The sequence below is a fragment of the Nansenia antarctica genome, assembly GCF_963989245.1.
Source record: "Nansenia antarctica genome assembly, chromosome: 8".
NCBI lineage: Eukaryota > Metazoa > Chordata > Actinopteri > Argentiniformes > Microstomatidae > Nansenia > Nansenia antarctica.
Genome location: NC_137678.1, coordinates 55,385,721 through 55,409,298, shown reverse-complemented (window position 1 = coordinate 55,409,298; position 23,578 = coordinate 55,385,721). Strand labels below are relative to the sequence as shown.

Genomic DNA, 23,578 nt, shown 5'->3' with positions numbered 1-23,578 from the left:
AGGTGGAATAACTTGGGGACCCGCAGCGATGCGCTGAGACCGGGGGGGTAAAGGCAGTGTGCTGAGTTCCTTATTGGACCTCATCCCGTCTCTGATGTCAATATTAAACTCCTTCATCATCCACCCCAGGTAGAAAACGTCTTTTTATTGAAGGAGCACAAAGACTCAGAGATAATAAATGTGTTTCTCCTCCCCCAGAGCGGCGGAGGTAACTGATCCCTCGTTATTCTGCTCCTGGGTGTCTCCAGAGATATCATGTGATTTTGTTCTCAATGAGGCATATTCAACAGTAATAGTAGCCATTCTTTCAGCTTACCTTATACGATTTCTTCTGAAATGTGGAGGCATTCCGTGCATTACAATAAGTCTGTCTGTCTCCCGATGTCTGTCTCTACCAGCCTCCTCTAATGCACCTGTCCTATTGTGCAACTACCTCAAATCGATTCAATGAATGGGAAAGATGGGTCACCTATATTAACTAAAAATACATGGTGGTCCATCTTTTCCCAAGCAAGCTTTCTATTTGCAATCTTTATCTCTTTGTGTGGTTAAGCTATCTAAAGCTTTTCAAGCTACAAGCTAGGGGAGGGGGGGGGGGGGGGGGGTTCAAACGTGAATTGGTTGTAACAGTTCAAACGCATGTTGAGTATGAAAAGTATGTTGATGAGGGCACACATACTGTAGTTGACATGGTATCTAGCTACATGTGAATTGGGTGTATTTCATGTACCTATGTTACCCAGGCATCCAACTCAGGGATTTAAGACAATCGAGAGGCCAGGAAATACACTACGCCCCCAGAACAGACAGGGGTGATGAACGACACCTTGGCAACCAGTGGTTGTGTACAGAAGGATGGTAGAGAAGCGTGTCAGGGAGGGGGGCACAGGGGGGGGCACAGGAGGTTACTGTCTTGCTTCTTGTTAATTATCACCCTGTCAACCCTGTTACGTTACGTAAGAAATAAAGAAATAAAACACCAGGATGATCCCTCTGACCTGAGCTGAATGATTAAATAAAGTGTGTTCTGCTTTCAACATTGAGAGCTCCCCTCTCTCCCCTCGGCCCTCGCTCGCTCATGAAGCAACAATGATTAATTCATCGAAACAGAATTTGTGTTTGAGAGTCACTCGATTGTTTCTGTTGGAGAGAAAGTTTGCATTGCATCTTCAATGGTGTTTGTAATGGCTCAACTCCAAACACGAATGAGGTCAACAGGTCAACAGGTCACTGCTTACCATCTTCATTTGTGACAGGGTCTGGTTAAAAAGTCCTCAAGTAGGGCATGGTCATTTTCAGTTCCTTTCAGATTATGAAAGTGCAGATTGTAAGCTTTCAAATGAAAATAGTTGAAGAAGATATGCTTATTTGAATGTTGGTACAGCTCAAACCAAATACCAGAGAATATTGCTCTGAATCAAAACACATGCAAAACAGCAGTTAAAAAGGAACATCGCTATGAACATCAAACTGCATGTTTAGCACATCACAACACACTGATCAACACCAACATGCTACAAACACATAACTACACATAACTAGATGATCACACAGTCCTTGCATTTGAACATGTCCTAAAACGTACGTTTGTTTACTAGCCATGTATGACTTACCCAGTAGCCTATGGCAGATGAGACAGTGAATCCAATTCACAAATGATAAGTATTTAGTGATCCTAAAACTTTTGTTTGTTATATAGAGTGGACTCTTCAACACTCTCCTACCCCGGCTGATGTGGCCTCTGACCATCTATGAGGCCCCAATTTCAAAGGTCGACAAGCTGGAAAGGATAATCAATAAGCTTATTCGCCAGAAAGTGGCTCTGGGTCTCCCCAGGTGTCTTAGCAACATAGGGCTCTATGGGAAAAACATCCTGGAACATTCCCAACATCTCCAGTCTTTCAGAGGAGTTCAAGTGCACCAAAGTAAGTCTGGAGATGACTTTGACAGAATCCCGTGACCCATGTGTAGCCCAACTTGCTACCTGCTCCCGACCCGGCAACTAGGAGGAAGTGGACCCCGTCAGCAGATACACAGCAGGCAGAGTCAGTCCTCAAGCACCGGGACATCGTTGGCCATGTGCAACAAGGGAGAGTTGCAGAGGCCTCTGCCCTGGAGAGAGCAAACCATCCTGGTACAAGGCAACTCCATCTCAGCAACAACAAGGTCTCGTGGTGGAGGAAGTGCGTTGACGAGAGCAGGCAGTGAGCTGCGCATTGTGCAGCTGCAAGAGGATTTGTCAGTGAAGGTGCAAAGCAACAAAAGGCCCGTACCGGTACTTGAAACCCAGCTCCAACATCTCTCCATTGAACCTGGTTCTGATGGTTGGAGCGGGAGCAGAGTGGACCAGCGCTGCACTAGGAACATCAAGAACCAGATGACTTCAAGGGGGAGGAGCCTGGAACGCCAGGCCTCATGGCTGAACCCTCTGGAGGTGTAGAGGGCTCATCAACCAACCAACCGCACCAACCTACGGACCTTTGGGGACAGAGCCTTCAGCGTGGCCGCACCTACCCTCTGGAACTCCCTCCCCATAGTGATCCGCAACGCCCCCCCCCCCCCCCCCCACCCTGGACTCCTTCAAACTAGCCCTCAAAACACATCTGTTCTCCAAGGCCTTTGGCCCCTAGTCACTATTTCAGTTTTTGCTTTGTTTGTTTTCTGTTTTGTCTGTCCATTTCATTCCCTTGTAAAGCGTCCTTGGGTTTTTGAAAGGCGCTATATAAATTAAAGTTATTATTATTATTATTATTATTATTATCAGAGAAACGCTAAGGAAGGAGGGCGTCCTCTTGAAAACCCTGAGAAGCCATCGCTGTTCCCAGTTCCCACTCAACAACAAGGTGTCAAGGTACGTGCAAAATAAGGGAGTGCACCACCTAGTCCTACATCTGAACTTTTGGAAGCTTTTATCTAACCCTATCATAATTCCATGCTTTGTAAATCATGAGGAGTTTAGTTCCACATTTGAATAGTCTTTAACTACCCATTATATGTTAGAAAGTCAGCATTTTTATAGGGTTGTGAAGTTGTGCTGTTTGTGTCCCTCTCTTCACCCAAAGATTGAAAGAGGGCGTTGAAAAGAGACACAGAACATAAGACATAAAGAAAAGAGGAAGAAAATGAAAGGGGGAGTGCAAGGTAAGGCAACAAAAATAGAATAAGGAATAAAGAAGCAATTACAGACTGGTAAAGGGATAGAGGTTTGCCTTGATTTGTACGGGACTGAGAGGTCACACCCTAGCACGTCTGCAGAGAGCTCCCACCCGCTGCAATGGACACGATCAGCAGCAAGGCACAGCCTCTTACTCCCCCTCCTCCATGATAACACCCACCATGCCTTCTCAGAGAATCGGAGTAGCTGTCAGAATAGTTGTTTCATGAATGCTTGGAGCAGGCATCAGGATTTTACATGTACAGAACTTCATCTGTCAGTATTTATTTCATGTTTACATGAATCACAAAGGGGTCTCTACTTCCAGCATTAGAGCCTAGGTGTTGTGGTACTCTAGTGTTGGTTCCTACAGGTGTTGTTAGGCTGCTGGTTTGGGCGCTTTTGGCTCAGTGAGCCAGGTTGCCATGGCCACTAAAATCAGTCCTGAGTTACGTGTCTATTGCTATGTGCCAAAGTGCACCGTCTCCTGCACTCTCCAGCCAGTCCATGCCGATCCTTAACTACCATTGATCAGTCCAGCTAATAAGCCTTATTCAGAGGACAGTGATAGCCATGGTCTGGATACATCGTCTTATCTTCATTTGCATACAGTTAGTGAAGGCAGCTTTTTCTCGATTGCTTGAGCACATTTTCCCAAAAAGAATTCACTTTTTCAGTACAATTAACAGACTGAAACATGTTGGATAAAAAGATACATTTCATTTGCAAAAAGTCTCTCAAAACATGAAATACATGACAGAAATCAACTACCTGCATCAAAACATACAACTATTAGTTAGTTAATGAAAAGTGATTTCAATCAATCATTACATATGGCCCAATAAATACTAGATAATAATAGAACTACAACTATCAATATACCCTAACAACTCTCTTTTATATGTCTGGGCCAGTTGTTGAGTAAAAAGTAAACATATGATTACAGCATGGGCTGTATTATTTTTTCCTAAAATCAAAGATGACCAACGCAGAAAGAATGTCACTAAAGAACTTGAATATCCAGAAACAAAAGGCTTTATTTTACAATTGATCTACTGGATCTGCTGCCCATCCACTCTCATGGTGAAGCCGTGATTGACAACATGGTCAATAATTGTGGGACGAATTTCATCTGCAACCTTCGCTCTTTGTATTTCTCTTTGAGCTGCTCCATCACCCGCCTCTGAACCCTTATGCACCCCTCTACCTCTCCTTTCTCCTTTACTGTTTTGCAAAAACTTTGCTTAGCATTTGCTTTGTGTGAGAAAAGCAATGAGAAATGATTCACTGTTTTGCAAAAAAAGAATACTAGAATACTGTTGTACCATTAAGAGGTTATGATGGAGTTCAAGTCGATCCCAGTTTCATTAAAACTGTCTTAGCAATCGCGAAAAACTGTCATTGTGTGTGTACACATGGCATGCGCTTTGCCCTTGACTCTGGATTCCGTATGGGTTTATAAAACAAAATGCATGTGACAGTTTGCTAAAGTTATTCTAAGGTTTCGAGGCAGCGTGACACGTGTTCAGTGTTAGAACACAGCCATCATGTGTTTAGTGTTAGAACACAGCCATCATGTGTTTAGTGTTAGAACAGTGTTAGAACACAGCCATCATGTGTTCAGGGTTAGAACAGTGTTAGAACACAGCCATCATGTGTTCAGTGTTAGAACAGTGTTAGAACACAGCCGTCATGTGTTCAGTGTTAGAACACAGCCGTCATGTGTTCAGTGTTAGAACACAGCCATCACGTGTTCAGGGTTAGAACAGTGTTAGAACACAGCCGTCATGTGTTCAGTGTTAGAACACAGCTGTCATGTGTTCAGTGTTAGAACAGTGTTAGAACACAGCCGTCATGTGTTCAGTGTTAGAACACAGCTGTCATGTGTTCAGTGTTAGAACACAGCCATCATGTGTTTAGTGTTAGAACACAGCCATCATGTGTTTAGTGTTAGAACACAGCCATCATGTGTTTAGTGTTAGAACACAGCCATCATGTGTTTAGTGTTAGAACACAGCCATCATGTGTTTAGTGTTAGAACACAGCCATCATGTGTTTAGTGTTAGAACAGTGTTAGAACACAGCCATCATGTGTTTAGTGTTAGAACACAGCCATCATGTGTTTAGTGTTAGAACACAGCCATCATGTGTTTAGTGTTAGAACACAGCCATCATGTGTTTAATGTAAGAACACAGCCATCATGTGTTTAGTGTTAGAACAGTGTTAGAACACAGCCGTCATGTCTTTAGTGTTAGAACACAGCCATCACGTGTTCAGGGTTAGAACACAGTGTTAGGGTTAGAACACAGGGTTAGGGTTAGAACACAGGGTTAGAACACAGGGTTAGAACACAGGGTTAGGGTTAGAACACAGGGTTAGAACACAGGGTTAGGGTTAGAACACAGGGTTAGGGTTAGAACACAGGGTTAGGGTTAGAACACAGGTTAGGGTTAGGCCATCATGCTGGTAGATGACGGATGCTGCCAGGCTGAACAATGGCAGAGATGCAACACAGGAGGGCTCTGGGCTCCTTCAGGTAAGGATGTTAAACGTTTTCCTTTTGTAGTTGTTGTTGTTGTTGTAAGAGGCCCTGGGATGCTGAATTGACTTTGTGGAAAATGTGCCTCTCTGTGAACAGCAAGGCCTCCAGACACCTGATTCACAGCTGAAGGAGGGAAAGGAAAGGACACTTCACAATGTGCTGAACACCACTGGGTCCAGCTCTCTTTGTGAGAGCTGTTACAAAGCTTAGCTCTGCTGCTCTCAGTACTAGTGTGCACTCAAAGAACACGCTGGAGCCTGTCATTGTGGCCAATTATTTGTAAGGAGAATAGAAAAGCAGTAAAAAGTGATTTAGTACAATCAAGGAGGTAGGTCGTACAAAAACGGTGTATTCCAGTAATAATAATAATAATAATAATAATAATAATAATAATACATTTTATTTATAAAAGCACTTTACATATAAAATCTCAGAGTGCTACAACACAGTAAGATAAAGCAAAAAACATTCAATTAAAAGGCTAAAAAAAGGCTCTATTAAAAAGGTGGGTTTTAAGGCCACGTTTAAAAGCATCCACAGACTGTGGTGCTCTTAGGTGGTCAGGGAGAGCATTCCACAGCCTGGGAGCAGCCGAGCAGAAGGCCCGATCTCCCATCGTGCAGAGCTTGGTCCTGGGGGTCTTGAGGAGGTTGGTGGCAGTAGAACGGAGGGTGCGTGAGGAGGTCTGAGGGGTATGGAGGAGTTCCTTGAGGTAGGGGGGGGGCAGTTCCATGGATGCACTGGTGGGTGAGGAGGGAGACCTTGAATTCAATTCTGAGGGAGACGGGGAGCCAGTGAAGTGATTTGAGGATGGGGGTGATGTGATCATATTCTCAGTAAAGAGAAGATACATTAAAAAACATGGATAAAATGCATACATTTGATATTTGATATTTTTGAAGCTACAATTTGAATAGTGAAAATACTACCGCTCATCCGTGATCAGACTTTGTTGAGGTGCTGGAACTGAAGTATCAATAGAGTGCAAAATGACAGCATCCGCACACTCAAACACTGTGCAAAAAAACGTAGTTTATTGTGAGCTTTCGGTCATAGACCTTCTTCAGGCATAAAGCAGCCAAGGTAAGGCAGAGGAATGAAGGGTTCACATCACGTGATGCTGTTTGAACCCTTTATACCTCTGCATTCACTTGTCTGCTTCATCCCTGAAGGTCTATGACCGAAAGCTTGCAATAAACTATGTTTTTTTGCACAGTGTGAGTGTTGCGGATGCTGTTATTTTGCACTCTTTTGAAGCAATTTGAAAAGCTAGCAATTTACAACCTGCAGCAATCTAACATGACTTCTCAACAGCATTATTAAGTACCTTTATTTGTGCATGTGCCTGTTAAGGTGTGTGTGGGGAGGTGTACTGGATGTAAACACCTACAATAAGATCCTGCCTCTACCTCGACACAGGAAATGATCGACTGGTTCTGTTCTTCTCCCTTTGTGACACATTTGATGCAGAGAAAAAGGATCAAATGTGTTAAAATAATACAAATGAACCTGACACTATAAATAAACGGGGTAGGTATAACTCAAGTCTGGATCATTAATATAATGGGCCCAAATCATCTTTATACTACAGTAGCCTACACAAACTGATTGTTGTGGGGATCTGTGTCCCATGAATTCTATTGGAGGTCTTGTGGAATAATATTGTCTGATCTAGTTGGATCAAAACTGTCAATCACTGGTCACATTTATAATGTCACTGTTGATCATCTGTGTCATAGCGCCACCTGCTGGTGAAAAGGGAGCAGTTGAAGCCCAGAAATTGCTGTCTGCATCTTGACTAGTGTGCAGTCTTTGCTCAGAGGAATGAAATTAAAGCAAATGTTTCTGTGACATTCTGTGACCAAAATATGAAGCCTTTATTTATTTTACCATGATTTTTTCCAGTCGATGCAGTACATACAGTATATCTCAAAAGTGAGTACACCCTTTAGATTTTTGCAAATATTCTGTTATATCCTTTCAGGGGATAACATTATCCTACTGAAACTTTGATATAACTTAAATTAGTCAGTGTGCTGCTTGAATAACAGTATAGATGTATTGTCCTTTGAAAATTACTCAGTACACAGCTGTTAATGTCTAAACAGCTGGCAACAAAAGTGAGTACACCCCATAGTGAACATGTCCTAATTGTGCCCAATGATGTTGTTTTCCCGCCCTGGTGTCATGTGACTCGTTAGATTGCCAACACCCTGAAAATGAGTTGCAGCACAGTGGCTAAGATCATACAGCGGTTTTCCAGGACAGGTTCCACTCGGAACAGGCCTCGCCAGGGTCGACCAAAGAAGTTGAGTCCACGTGCTCAGCGTCATATCCAGAGGTTGGTTTCCAAAAATAGACGTGCGAGTGCTTCTAGCATTGCTGCAGAGGTTGCAGAAGTGGGATGTCAGCCTGTCAGTGCCCAGACCATATGCCGCACACTGCATCAAATCGGTTTGTATGGCCGTCGCCCCAGACAGAAGCCTCTTCTGAAACCGATGCATAAGAAAGCCCGCAAACAGTTTGCTGAAGACAATGAATCCAAGAACATGAGTTACTGGAACCATGTCCTGTGGTCTGATGAGACCAAAATAAACCTGTTTGGGTCAGATGGTGTCCGGCGTGTGTGGCGGCACCCTGGTGAGGAGTACCAAGACAAATGTGGTTTGCCTACAGTCAAGCATGGTGGTGGCAGCATCATGGTCTGGGGCTGCATGAGTGCTGCCGGCACTGGGGAGCAGAATTTCATTGAGGGACACATGAATTCCAATATATACTGTGACATCCTGCAGCAGAGCATGATCCCCTCTCTTCGGAAACTGGGCCGGTTTTTTAGGGCAGTTTTCCAACATGATAATGACCCTAAACACACCTCCAAGATGACAACGGCCTTGCTGAAGAAGCTGAAGGTTAAGGTGATGGACTGGCCAAGTATGTCTCCAGACCTAAACCCAATTGAGCACATGTGGGGCATCCTCAAGAGGAAGGTGGAGGAGTGCAAGGTGTCAAACATCCGTGGGCTCCATGATGTCGTCATGGAGGAGTGGAAGAAGATTCCAGAAGCAACCTGTGCAGCTCTGGTGAATTCCATGCCCAGGAGGGTTAAAGCAGTGCTAGATAACAATGGTGGTCACACAAAATATTGACACTTTGGGCACAATTTAGACATGTTCACTATGGGGTGTACTCACTTTTGTTGCCAGCTGTTTAGACACTGAGTAATTTTCAATGGACAATAAATCTATACTGTTATTCAAGCAGCACACTGACTACTTTAAGTTAAATCAAAGTTTCATTAAGATAGTGTTATCCGCTGAAAGGATATGACAGAATATTTGCAAAAATCTAAAGGGTGTACTCACTTTTGAGATATACTGTATATGCTAAATATCGTCGTAATACAAAAAGGGGCCATCTCCCAGAAAGATAAAAAGTATAGGAAGTACTATCACTGAAATTGATCTATATGTTACGGTACATGTTGGAATACGGTACATGTGTGAAAACTAGGGTTAGGTGCTAGGGTGCTACGGTTAGGGTTAGGATTAGGGGTAGGGTTAAGGTTAGGGTTAGACATGTCAGCATGTACCAAGTCAAGCTAGCACCTAACCCTAACCCTAGTTTTCCCACATGTACCGTAACATTATACACACCAAAGGTCGTCATAGAAACCTAGCCTTCATACTTTCTTAGTTGAGATTAATTCTGGTCGATTCCTCACGTCCTCCACTCGCTTCCTACTCAGAACTCAGTGGAGAACATCTAGGTTCCTCCCCTTTGATATTCTCCTACAATACTTTTTGAGACAGAAGCAAGTGGAGGACAGGAGAGGACATGAAGAATGGAGTTTCTAACAAACAAGAAAGGCCCATGTCTGATTCTAGTCTCTAATGCGTGTATATGTTACGGTACATGTGGGAAAACTAGGGTTAGGTGCTAGGGTGCTACGGTTAAGGTTAGGGATAGGATTAGGGTTAGACATGCCAGCATGTACCAAGTCGACGTAGCACCTAACCCTAACCCTAGTTTTCCCACATGTACCGTAACATATACACTATTCTACTTACAACATAGGCCCAAAGAAAAGAGGAATGACAGAAGTTTCACAAAAGCACATCAAGCTACAGTGATGTTATGTGGTTTATAACATCCACATATGAGACACCAGACTAGGTGAGAAGAAGCAAGGTGGTGTTGACAACTTAACAAGCCCGTTCAGTCTGCCAATGGTTTTCATGTGGTGCTGTAGATCAGTTCAGAAATGTTAAATCCATACCAATTTAAAACAGACATGAGTACTAACAAGAAGCAGCATGCGAATATGAATCTGACATGTAATAACCAATCTTAGGACATGGTGAATGGCTTTGATTCAATTAACAGGATCTAAATAATGATTACCAAATCAAATTCCACAAGTACGTCAAACAGGAAACAAATGAGATTCAGAACTATGGAATAAAGCATTCAAGTACTTCATTGTTCAAGAAAAACAAGACAGGATCTTTTCTTTTTTCCCTCGACTTTATTGTATGAAAATGTACAGAGAGATTAACGGTAAGACTTCTGGTAGCGGGCACGGGCTCCAGGTCCACCGAACTTCTTGGACTCGCACCGACGGGGGTCAGCCACCAACAGGGTCCTGTCGTACTGGATCAGGATGTCCTTGATCTCCTTCTTGGAGGCCTCGTCCACGTCTGGAGGAACAAGAGTCAGATTAACTACTACTACTGAACAACTACTACTACTAACTACTACTACTGAACAACTACTACTACTGAACAATGTCATCTATTGACGAGAAATCCATACATCATAAACCACCCTCCCACCCCCCACCGAGAATCAGTGGCGCATGGCTCATGGAACATTATTAATAGCAATTGCAAAAATTCTAAATCAACAACCACCACAATTAAACATTGCAAGGTACCCCAAACACATTCTGAATCTGTAATGCTAAAGTGAATCTAGTAACAGAGTCAAATGACGATGCTTACACTTCTGGTAGTATGCGACCAGGGCTTTGGAGATGGACTGACGGATAGCTGCAGGGAGGAGATGAGAACAGGGCAAGATTAGGCAGAACACCAAAATAACCTATGAAAGTAACATTAAAGTAACCACCTGACATCCTGAGTGGACAGTCAGAACACGGCCAGCCAGGGAATGAGAGGATCTGCTCACCGTAGATCTGCGCTACGTGTCCACCGCCCTTCACCCTGACTCTGATGTCCACCCCAGCGAAACGCTCCTTGCCCAGCAGCAGCACAGGCTCCAGCAGCTAGGGGAGACAGACACACTGGTTAACACACTGGTTAACAAACACACAACCAGTATAACCAAGACCAAGGAAATCATCGTAGACTTCAGGAGGAAAAAGTCTGAGATCCAGCCCCTGCTCATCGACGGAGAGAGCGTGGAGAGAGTCTCAACCCGCCGATTCCTGGGGATGCACATGCGGGATGACCTGACCTGGAAGGACAACTCAAAAGCCACCATCAAGAGGGCACAACAGCGGCTATACACCCTGAGAGTCCTCAGGAAGGAACACAGCAAGCAGGAGATACTGGTGACCTTCTACCGCGGCGCAGTGGAGAGCATCCTCACCTACGGCATCTGCAACTGGTTCTCCAGCTGCACAACAGCGGAGAGAAATGCGCTACAGAGAGTCGTGAGAACAGCACAGAAGATCACCGGCGCCCCCCTCCCCTCTCTGGAAGAGCTGTACAACACACGCTGTCTCAGGAAGGCCTCCAAGATCTCCAGGGACCCGACCCACCCTGGGTACGAACACTTTACCAGGCTGCCCTCGAAAAGGCGGTTCAGGACCCTGGCCGCAAGGACAAACAGACTGAAGAACTGCTTCTACCACAGGGCCGTCAAGGCCCTGAACACAGCAAAGACCTAGGTTCTGGGCCCTGGACAGTCTGGACGGATTGATGGCAGCTGCTGGACTGAAAAAATCAGGTGTAGTGCTGAGGCACAAACATGTACATTTCAAGCCTGCAAACTGTGACACTTTAAATAAATGTGAAATAATACTATTGTGCAATATGACAACCCTAGTCGTCTATCTGTACAGTATAGTACAGTGGATAGTGTACATAGCCTTTATTTATGTAAACCAGCTCCTTCCCTTCTTGTGATTTTTTTTTTTAAAGTTTTTTTTTTTTTTTTTTTCTTTCCTAACACCAGGGGAGCCACCCCTCCTAAATTTCGTTGTTTGGTACCTGTACTGTAGCAATGACAATAAAGTCCATTCATTTCATTCATTCATTACGTCAGCACTACGTCTCCTAAAGACACCCGCTTTCCCCTCTACTGTGTCCCTAAGAACTTCTATTGCCCCCTTGTACTGTTTCTCTGTTCCTCCAGTATAAAAAAAAACAACAACAACAACTAGGTTTTAGAAGAAGGTGATAGAAGGTTTTTCCTTCTATCAGTGGCCCCGGGCCTGAGCTGGATTACTCTTCCTGCCACGAATGGTGGACTGATGATTCACTTGCTTAGTATTCAAATGTATTGATTGTAAGTCGCTTTGGAATAAGGCATCTGCTAAATGCCCCAAAAAATTATGTAGATTATTTCAAACTTTACATTACAGGATATTTGGAAGGGACTGAGTCAGACGATGGAGAATCTATTTGAATGAATGAATGAATGGACTTTATTGTCATTGCTACAGTACAGGTACCAAACAACAAAATTTAGGAGGGGTGGCTAAATTTAGGAGGGGTGGCTATTTCAATTGGGAGAACGATCAGTCGACCTTTCTCAACTGTTAGGAACACGACTCCTCACATCCCCCACTCACACTGTCCTCAGAAAGCATTGGTAGAGAATATGTAAGAGGAGGAACCTGGACCACCGTCTCCAATGCAGTTTCAGTAGGAATACGAGTGGAGGATAGAGAGGACACAGGGAGTCTTGTAACCATTCATAGAGGAAAAAGCTATTGGTTTGGTTTAGGTTTAAGATGCGGTAGTGGTGGTCTAGTGGATAGTGAGTTGGACGCCTGAAACCACACCACTACTAGTGTTTAGCCCTTGAGTAAGGCACTTAGCCCTCCGTTACTCCAGGAGGAATGTCCCTGTAATTCCTAATTGTAAATCACTTTGGATTAAAAGCGTCTGCTAAATGGCAAAATTATTATTAAAATTAAGATGCCTAGTTTGGGTGGGGAAGCGAAGGCACAGAGAGCAGCACTCTGGTCATTTCTACATGTATTGGATGCCATCACACTGCAGACCTGCACAGCGGTTCCTCTGGACTCACCTTGTACTGGAGGGTGGCTGGCTCGATCATCTCGAGGGGTCTGCCGTTCACCTTGATCAGACCATTACCCCTCTTGCAGTGGGCAACAGCTGTGGCGGTTTTCTGTATAGACACACAAAGGAACATTGATATTCGGATGTGAAACCTCTATAAACAGGGATGCAAACTGGTGATGGCCCAAAAAGGTGACAAACTTTTTCTTTGCCTGGAAAACAAAGAACATTTATAAATATTGTTGACATATATTTTGAGGTAAAAACGGCTAAAAGGTGACAAGTTTGCACCCCTGTATGAAGCTGGCAGCACGTTTCAATCAACACAGATGCCAGAGGGACAACGATGGTGTTCTAAGTCGTGATCACCATACGGTGCGTTCAGCAAAACCACCCAGCTACTAGCTAACACACGAACTAACTATACATTAGTAACCTAAAGCAGTTATTTACATCCCATGACACGACTAGGTGAAGCAATCCAGACAGTTTGACAGCCAGTTAGTCCTTCATTCTAGAACCATTATCCTTCATTCTAGAACCATTATCCTTCATTCTAGAACCATTATCCTTCATTCTAGATACGGTTGTTCCGATACCGATACTAGTATCGGCATGGCCACCGATACGCACAAAAATGCTGGTATCGTTATCGGCGAGTACTAACAAACAAAAAAATCCGATTTTTTTTTAATTTTTTTTTTTTTTTAAAGTACTAAAGTTATTTTGTTTGTAAATGTTCACTTGCTGTTGCACTACTACTACGACTGTTTTATATCTTAAATGGATATTGCACTGATTGGCATCTGTGAGAGCCACATTTCAGGTTTTATAAGGGGTTGATTTTCTTGTCACCATACCAGGTAGACAATAAAAAAAGTTCTATAGTATTCACTCTCTGTTGGTATTTTTTCCTGTTTTACAAAGGTTTTGAGCAGTGCCAGACTAAGTGTTAGCAATAATTTTACATCGAGGTGAGTATGCGGCTCAAAAAACATGTTTTTTTGTTTTGTTTTTTCAAACGCCGTGGTATCGGATCGGTACTCGGTATCGGCAAGTACTGCACGGTCAGGTATCGGTATCGGTATCGGGATAAAAAAATGGTATCGGAACAACACTAATTCTAGAACCATTATCCTTCATTCTAGAACCATTATCCTTCATTCTAGACAGTTTGACAGCCAGTTAAAGTGTCTACCAGGCTTCTGATCACACGCAGCTAGCCTCCATCACTAGGCCTCAACATGTACTCATCAACTTAAACAGCACGGCGGTTTATAATACATGTAGACATTCATTCATTATGTTAGTTAACATAATCAAATACATTGTAAACACATAAGACACATGCCATCAAGCCACGTGACCAGTGGCGTACCGCAAAATCCCGAGGCCCCCCCGCAAGGTGGCGGCGGGGGCCCTTTCGCAACGGAGGTTAAGTAAGACCCTATATACCTGCTAGAGTGTTAAACTTGAACAGGGCTTTGATAGTCACCAGTTGTTTTCACAGATTATTTGTTTATTTACATTATCTGTTTTCTATTGTTGGTAAATATGTAAATACGTAAATACATTTGATTTAATTTAAAAAATATTATATTAATATTGAAACTGCAGATTATTAATTATTAATCTCTGAGTATTGGAGAAGGGGTAGGATTAAATAAGCTTATGCTTCTTCCTACTCCTTTTCGGACATGTGAAGTAAATAGTGTTTTTTGTTTTGTTTTGTTTTGTTTTTGTTTTGTTTTTTCTTGTTTTTGTTTTGTTTTTTGTTGTTATAACTATTTCTTTTTTCACATGTTCGAAATAAAGCTTTCATTCATTCATTCATTCATTCATTCAACAGACGATTTGTGTGTAATTACTGATCTCAGTCCTATAATAACCAGCCTACGATGCTTGTGTGTCTTCTGTGTCTTTCACAGATGTGTTCTGTGAATGCCAATTATCTCATCTTGTTCCTCAGTATATATTCTAGTGGCCAAGCTTTAACATGCTTCCTCAAAACCTCACTGTAAATTATGTTTCATTAATTCTTGCCTTATATATACAGATATTCAATATCTGATTGTCTGGTGTGTGTGTGTGTGTGTGTGTGTGTGTGTGTGTGTGTGTGTACACACGTGCATGCATGGTGTCTGCGTGTGTGTGTGTGTGTGTGTGTGTGTGTGTGTGTGTGTGTGTGTGTGTGTGTGTGCGTGTGGTGTGTGTGTATTATGTGTTGTGTGTGTATATTGCAGGTTTTGCTGTACCTCTTGGGGCAATAAAGTTAATCTTTAATCTTTTAATCTCTCTTTTGTTATATTGTGCCATAAAGCATTCCTTTCATAAATACATGTCATAATAAATACACTTCAACTATATCCTTATACCATAATGCTAATTACAGAAATACCAAAACATTTATAATAATATAATAATAATAATAATAATAATATAATGACAGTAAAGAATATGAACAGTCACCTGCAGTAACATGCAGGATGACCTGTCCTGGAAGGACAACACAAAAGCCACCATCAAGAAGGCACAACAGCGGCTATACATCCTGAGAGTCCTCAGGAAGGAACACAGCAAGCAGGAGATACTGGTGACCTTCTACCGCGGCGCAGTGGAGAGCATCCTCACCTACGGCATCTGCAACTGGTTCTCCAGCTGCACAACCGCGGAGAGAAATGCTCTACAGAGAGTCGTGAGAACAGCCCAGAAGATCACCGGCGCCCCCCTCCCCTCTCTGGAAGAGCTGTACAACACACGCTGTCTCAGGAAGGCCTCCAAGATCTCCAGGGACCCAACCCACCCTGGGTACGAACACTTTACCCGGCTGCCCTCGAAAAGGCGGTTCAGGACCATGGCCGCAAGGACAAACAGACTGAAGAACAGCTTCTACCCAGGGCTCTACGCTAACCTTTTTCACTAGGAGCACATGTGCTCCTAAATGAAACATTTTAGGGGCACACAAAGACATTTAGGAGCACAGTGAAACATTTTATAATAACACATTTTTATTAGTGATTTTGCCATTTTTGCACCGAAATCACACATTGGCCCATGCCTACAGCCCTACTAGACGCAGAGGATATCAGTTGTCCATATGCTTTTGTATGTTGGCCGTCTGGCACGCTTAGAGGTCAGCCAGCGGCCGACGGCAGGAGTGGGATCGAAGTCATCGACAGAAGGCCCCTCCAGGCTCATCTCTCTCGTTAGTTGAACCAGCTTGCGAATTACTTGGGCCCTCACCGGATTCCACTTTTTCTTTGTTTCTTTGACTCGCAAAATACAAATGAATGGGCTTCATTTTCTTCATTTTGAGTCAAACTTTCGATAGCGCAGCCGTGTTCTTCTCAGGGAAAGTTCACACCACACGTTATCACAGAGAGCTGTACTGTGGTTGGCGGAATCGGATTGTGGCTTGTGGAATGTGGGACTTGTAGTTTAAAAAATATATATATATTGTAGTGTAGTGACCGCTCGTTAGCGAGCAAAGTATTCAGAATTCACGGCGTGTGTTGACTCAATCACCCAGGCTGCTTAGCGGGTGATATGACGGGATATAAGTGGGACAGAGATGAATGAATGTTGTTGTTGTCAGTACGCATGCAGAGAGTGAGAAAGCTGAAATCTTTCACTCGTGAATTATTTTCCCGGTTCGCGCAGATTTATTTTTAGAATTAAAAAAAATATATATAAAAAAAATAAAAAAATAATCTGTAATCGCACAGTGTGCTCGTGAATTTATTTCTCTAGTCGCACAGATGTATTTTTAGTCGCAATTGCGAGTGAAATGGTCGCACTGTAGAGACCTGTGTTGCCCCCCCCCTACTCACCCTGCTACTATGTGTTGCCCCCCCCTACTCACCCTGCTACTATGTGTTGCCCCCCCCTACTCACCCTGCTACTATGTGTTGCCCCCCCCCTACTCACCCTGCTACTATGTGTTGCCCCCCCCCCCTACTCACCCTGCTACTATGTGTTGCCCCCCCTACTCACCCTGCTACTATGTGTTGCCCCCCCCTACTCACCCTGCTACTATGTGTTGCCCCCCCCCCTACTCACCCTGCTACTATGTGTTGCCCCCCCCTACTCACCCTGCTACTATGTGTTGCCCCCCCCCTACTCACCCTGCTACTATGTGTTGCCCCCCCCCTACTCACCCTGCTACTATGTGTTGCCCCCCCCTACTCACCCTGCTACTATGTGTTGCCCCCCCCCTACTCACCCTGCTACTATGTGTTGCCCCCCCCCTACTCACCCTGCTACTATGTGTTGCCCCCCCCCTACTCACCCTGCTACTATGTGTTGCCCCCCCCTACTCACCCTGCTACTATGTGTTGCCCCCCCCCTACTCACCCTGCTACTATGTGTTGCCCCCCCCTACTCACCCTGCTACTATGTGTTGCCCCCCCCCTACTCACCCTGCTACTATGTGTTGCCCCCCCCCTACTCACCCTGCTACTATGTGTTGCCCCCCCCTACTCACCCTGCTACTATGTGTTGCCCCCCCCCTACTCACCCTGCTACTATGTGTTGCCCCCCCCCTACTCACCCTGCTACTATGTGTTGCCCCCCCCTACTCACCCTGCTACTATGTGTTGCCCCCCCCTACTCACCCTGCTACTATGTGTTGCCCCCCCTACTCACCCTGCTACTATGTGTTGCCCCCCCCCTACTCACCCTGCTACTATGTGTTGCCCCCCCCCCTACTCACCCTGCTACTATGTGTTGCCCCCCCCCCTACTCACCCTGCTACTATGTGTTGCCCCCCCCCCCTACTCACCCTGCTACTATGGGTTGCCCCCCCCTACTCACCCTGCTACTATGTGTTGCCCCCCCCCCTACTCACCCTGCTACTATGTGTTGCCCCCCCCCTACTCACCCTGCTACTATGTGTTGCCCCCCCCTACTCACCCTGCTACTATGTGTTGCCCCCCCCTACTCACCCTGCTACTATGTGTTGCCCCCCCCCTACTCACCCTGCTACTATGTGTTGCCCCCCCCCTACTCACCCTGCTACTATGTGTTGCCCCCCCCCCTACTCACCCTGCTACTATGTGTTGCCCCCCCCCCTACTCACCCTGCTACTATGTGTTGCCCCCCCCCTACTCACCCTGCTACTATGTGTTGCCCCCCCTACTCACCCTGCTACTATGTGTTGCCCCCCCCCTACTCACCCTGCTACTATGTGTTGCCCCCCCCTACTCACCCTGCTACTATGTGTTGCCCCCCCCCTACTCACCCTGCTACTATGTGTTGCCCCCCCCTACTCACCCTGCTACTATGTGTTGCCCCCCCTTACTCACCCTGCTACTATGTGTTGCCCCCCCCCTACTCACCCTGCTACTATGTGTTGCCCCCCCCTACTCACCCTGCTACTATGTGTTGCCCCCCCCTACTCACCCTGCTACTATGTGTTGCCCCCCCCCTACTCACCCTGCTACTATGTGTTGCCCCCCCCTACTCACCCTGCTACTATGTGTTGCCCCCCCCTACTCACCCTGCTACTATGTGTTGCCCCCCCCCTACTCACCCTGCTACTATGTGTTGCCCCCCCCCTACTCACCCTGCTACTATGTGTTGCCCCCCCCCTACTCACCCTGCTACTATGTGTTGCCCCCCCCTACTCACCCTGCTACTATGTGTTGCCCCCCCCTACTCACCCTGCTACTATGTGTTGCCCCCCCCCTACTCACCCTGCTACTATGTGTTGCCCCCCCTACTCACCCTGCTACTATGTGTTGCCCCCCCCCTACTCACCCTGCTACTATGTGTTGCCCCCCCCCCTACTCACCCTGCTACTATGTGTTGCCCCCCCCCCTACTCACCCTGCTACTATGTGTTGCCCCCCCCCTACTCACCCTGCTACTATGTGTTGCCCCCCCCCTACTCACCCTGCTACTATGTGTTGCCCCCCCCTACTCACCCTGCTACTATGTGTTGCCCCCCCCCTACTCACCCTGCTACTATGTGTTGCAGTGTTTCCTCCAGGAATTTTTACAATGGTGGCGGATGGCCGTGACCGCGATCATTTTATTTTTTTACTTTTTTTTAACTTTTTTTCTAATCACAGCCAAAACTAGAGGATGGCCAAAAAAATAAAATAAATGAATATATAGAATATAAACTTGTGACTGACAGTCACATACACACACACAAAGATCATCAGCTATAATATAATACGAAGTAGGCCTACATGAGCACAAAAGCGGCTAACGTTACTGATTAACTGTTTACTGTAGTGCAGAGAGATGGTAGTCGTAGGCGGCGTATCAAATGACAAAGCTAAACGTTTAATGAAGGACATGAACGATTGTCAACAACATACTCAAGCAGTAAATAGAACAGTCTAAACAACTTGGGTACTACGGACGGAACAATAGTCTCAACCTATAGTTCCGTGCGTGAATTATGTCAACCCACCACATTACAGAAGTAAAATCACAGTCAGATGGAGCATTCGGTAAACAGCTGAGTATCAGCTGAGTTAAAGAAAACAAACTCTTACCTTTGATGAGACCCACATGAGCCCTGTTTTCCCGTACTTCTCCCGTGTGTCTCTTATTGTCCAAATGTTGCCTGAATTTTAGCTGCATGTTTTTCCAGCATGTAATTCCGTTGTCAATAAAAAAATCGTCTCCCCTTCTTTTCCCCTTGACAATACTGTGTCGTTGCTAAAGTGACGGCACATAAGAATCGTTTTTTGACTTGCTAATGTCTGCTAACGTAGCACTTGAAACTGGCGCCGTTCTCTGGACTGCAGCTGCTCCCGCGTTAGCATTAGCATCCATCTTTTCTTCTCCCTTCTCACCGTCACGAGCTCAAATGACACTGTCGGCCGATCTAACTCTTAACACTCACTTACAGGACTTCTGACACCATGTCGTGTTATTCTATTAAACATACACGTGAGTCCTTCTGTATTTCAATGTAAGTGTCTTTATTTTAACTCGCTCTGTAAGCTCTACAATACCGGTCTCTTGTTGTCTCGTCGTAACCTGCCCACCTGACCTGGGGGGTATTCCATCAACGTCGCTAAAGGAAAATCCTGGCTTATTTTTGATAACTCTCGCGAGACCTATCAGAATATGCCTGGATATTTTTAAGAACTCTCGCGAGATTTATCAGACTAAACCTGGATTTTCCCTTTAGCGATGTTGATGGAATACCCCCCTGATGTCACTACGGTGGCCTGTACACAATAACAATAATACCACAGTTCACATTTAGACCAATCAGGAGCCCTTGTGTCACGTCGTCAACTGAATGTCATTAATCTGATTTTGGATCAGCGGTTAGAGAGAGATGGGCGTGGATTTAGGTGCACTTTTAGTCAACATCCATTATAGCGCTGATCTAGGATCAGATATATTTTAATCAGCTAAAATGTCCAGATTTTATTATTTATTTTTTTGAGAACTTTTTTTTTTTTTTTTTGTGTGTGGACTGAATCAATTCGTGGCGGAGGAAATTCATTCGTGGCGTACCGCCACCAATAAATGCATGTAGAGGAAACACTGTGTTGCCCCCCCCCTACTCACCCTGCTACTATGTGTTGCCCCCCCCCCTACTCACCCTGCTACTATGTGTTGCCCCCCCCCCTACTCACCCTGCTACTATGTGTTGCCCCCCCCTACTCACCCTGCTACTATGTGTTGCCCCCCCCCTACTCACCCTGCTACTATGTGTTGCCCCCCCCTACTCACCCTGCTACTATGTGTTGCCCCCCCCTACTCACCCTGCTACTATGTGTTGCCCCCCCCCTACTCACCCTGCTACTATGTGTTGCCCCCCCCTACTCACCCTGCTACTATGTGTTGCCCCCCCCTACTCACCCTGCTACTATGTGTTGCCCCCCCCCTACTCACCCTGCTACTATGTGTTGCCCCCCCCCCCTACTCACCCTGCTACTATGTGTTGCCCCCCCTACTCACCCTGCTACTATGTGTTGCCCCCCCCCTACTCACCCTGCTACTATGTGTTGCCCCCCCCCTACTCACCCTGCTACTATGTGTTGTGTATCTTTTTTGACTAAATAAGAAAGTGAAACTAAGAAAAATGAGGAAGTACATAAACCCATAAATACAACACTGGTTAACTGCAACAATATTCATTTACTGTAATCACAACCAAAGCCTCTTTAGGCGCCCTGATCCTTCACACATGGTAGGTGGTTGTTTGAATACAGTTTCTATTCTTAAATGTATGTTCTATTAAATGTATGATTAATATTATTATTTTTATCGTAATAGTTAAATTTGTGGTTTGAAGTGATTAAAATGCATAGGAAAACGTTTATTGTACCGTAATCTCTGATCAGTATATTCATAATCAATTGAACTCAAGGAGTGTGTAGTACAAGGATTTGTTGATTTTATAGAACTCCTGTACATTGTTATTTAAAAAGTTGGTGCCCTTGCTAATGAAGACTCCTTGGTTCTGGGTACTGCAGTGAGATATGGTTCTCTGATCAAATTTACAGGACATTGTGTATCTAATAATCACCTGTTCTCTCTGGTAGATATATAATCAGGGTTATGTATTAAATATCTCCTATATGCAAAGCAATATGCTCTGGCTGAAATGCAGAGGCATCAGGATTTCCTGACTCCTTAATTTTCTTCGTTTTCAGACAAAAAAAAAATGTATCACCTTTTTGGGCCATCACCAGTTTGCACCCCTGCTTGTACTAAGCTCATTAGACTATCATAAATCTTGTTCTTCAACAATTTTTTTGGTGTAGGTTTGTGTTGTGTTTGTATTAAACATATAGGGAGAGGTTTTATGACTGTGTTTTGAAGAGTTTCAGAGTTTTGAACACAGTATGTTAACATTGGAAAAATGTGTTGCAAATACATAGTGTTTTGCAGGTGGGGGAGTTTGAATGAAAGAAGTGTTATGGATTTTGGAGACCGTGGTCATTGAATGCATTTTGTATGAAAGCAATGCACAAATCACAGAGAAAGAGTCGCAGTTTGGTCCACATGGACTTCTGCTTGGCTGACTGTATGAAGAGTTGTGACTCTGTGACTTCAGTATTGAACACTGCGACTTAGCGACCGTAAAAAACTGTATTGTAAATGTCTTGGGAGTCACAGTGCCCCTCATGGGAATGTGCAGACTCAGACGTTTGTTGCTGATGTAAGTTCTTCTCTGTTTTCAGACCAGGAAAGACACACATCTTCCCACACACACTTTAATTACTAGTTATTGACCTCCATGTCCCTCTAAAGAAAGTAATTGATTATCATTATGGCCCCAAACTCAGCTTCTGAAACAAAATCTCAAGTAATTTATTTTTACATTACAATTGATTGGGGAATCAAATCCAGTTAGTATCATTATACAAATTATATTATTATTATTATTATTATTATTATTATTATTATTCCTACTACGTAGTAGTATTGTTATTGGTGGTTTACTTCTTATTATTCTTTTCCTGGCTTTGGTCAAAAAGCTCAAAAAGTCCCTGACCAAAAACGCTATGAATTTGCATACCACAACTATGCCACATATTGCAGGGGATTTGGACACATTCTTTCTGGGCCGCTACCCACACGTGTATCTGTGTTGCTCATTCCACGAATGCATGATCCTTACAAGACAAGTTGTACCTCGTTGTAAAGGTGACTAATCAGGCTTTCCAACGATATAAAATACAATACCAGTTGGTATTATTAAAGGGGAGGAAGAATCGACTGAAATAACGTTTCCAAACTTTTTTTGAGGAGTTTATGTTCAGTCATGACTGAAATCAATGTGATAATGACGTCAGTCTGCTGCGTGGCACCACGTGCTGTCTGATTGACACCTGCACGTGATGTCTGATTGACACCTGCACGTGCGCTGCTGATTAACGGTGGACTGAACCATGCAATGAATAAATAGAGGGGTAAATAATAAGGCTTAATTTTGTCAAACATAGAGAAACAAAACTCCAGTTTGTTTCTTTTGTGACTTTTTTTAATACATAGAATTATAATTTGAAGTCGGCTACGTTAACTTCCTTATGATAATAATAATAATATTATTATAAATATAATATATTTAAAAATATGATTCTCTTGGGCCCCTGTCAGTGATGGGCCTTTAGAATCGTCCTAATTTACCCACCCCCCCTAGCGGCGCCCCTGCCTGCACGTGATGCCTGATTGACACCTGCACGCGCGTTGCTGATTGAAGACTCCATTTCCAGACTCCATTTCCAGACTTCATTCTTCTGTAGCTAACCTCTCTTTCTAAGGTAAATAATAATATTAATAACGATGATCTCATTTGTCTGAACGTAGACAAATCTAAATGAACAACCTGTGTATTAATAGACAGCTTAGTAAGTATTCTACAAGCTGTAACTGTCGTACAACGTTGATAAAACAGATGCGTCATAGTAGCTAGTTAGCTCGCTAGCTGAAGTCAATTGAAATGCTAGGCTAGGCTACTAGCTCAAGTGTGAGAACAGTGACTTAAAAAACACTGCCAAAATATAAACTAAATGTCTTTAGTTGATGTTATTTACTTCTCTCTCGTGAATAATAATCGACGTCGCTAACTGCATTGCATCCATAGAAGACACTATTGGCCGGCAACATTAATAGATAACTTTCTTTTCC

The 23,578-nt window shown here is 44.2% G+C and overlaps 1 protein-coding gene across 1 annotated transcript; it reads right to left on the bottom strand.

Moving 5' to 3' along the window:
- Nucleotides 1–10,215: 10,215 nt before the first annotated feature.
- On the bottom strand, nucleotides 10,216–15,449 carry LOC308164430 (small ribosomal subunit protein uS9-like; the record flags this gene model as incomplete). Its single annotated transcript, XM_080538531.1, has 5 exons — nucleotides 10,216–10,394; nucleotides 10,698–10,745; nucleotides 10,885–10,981; nucleotides 12,976–13,077; nucleotides 15,438–15,449. 5 exons carry the CDS (start codon nucleotides 15,447–15,449, stop codon nucleotides 10,249–10,251), a joined length of 405 nt encoding a protein of 134 aa, XP_080394657.1. The 3' UTR covers nucleotides 10,216–10,248.
- Nucleotides 15,450–23,578: the final 8,129 nt, after the last annotated feature.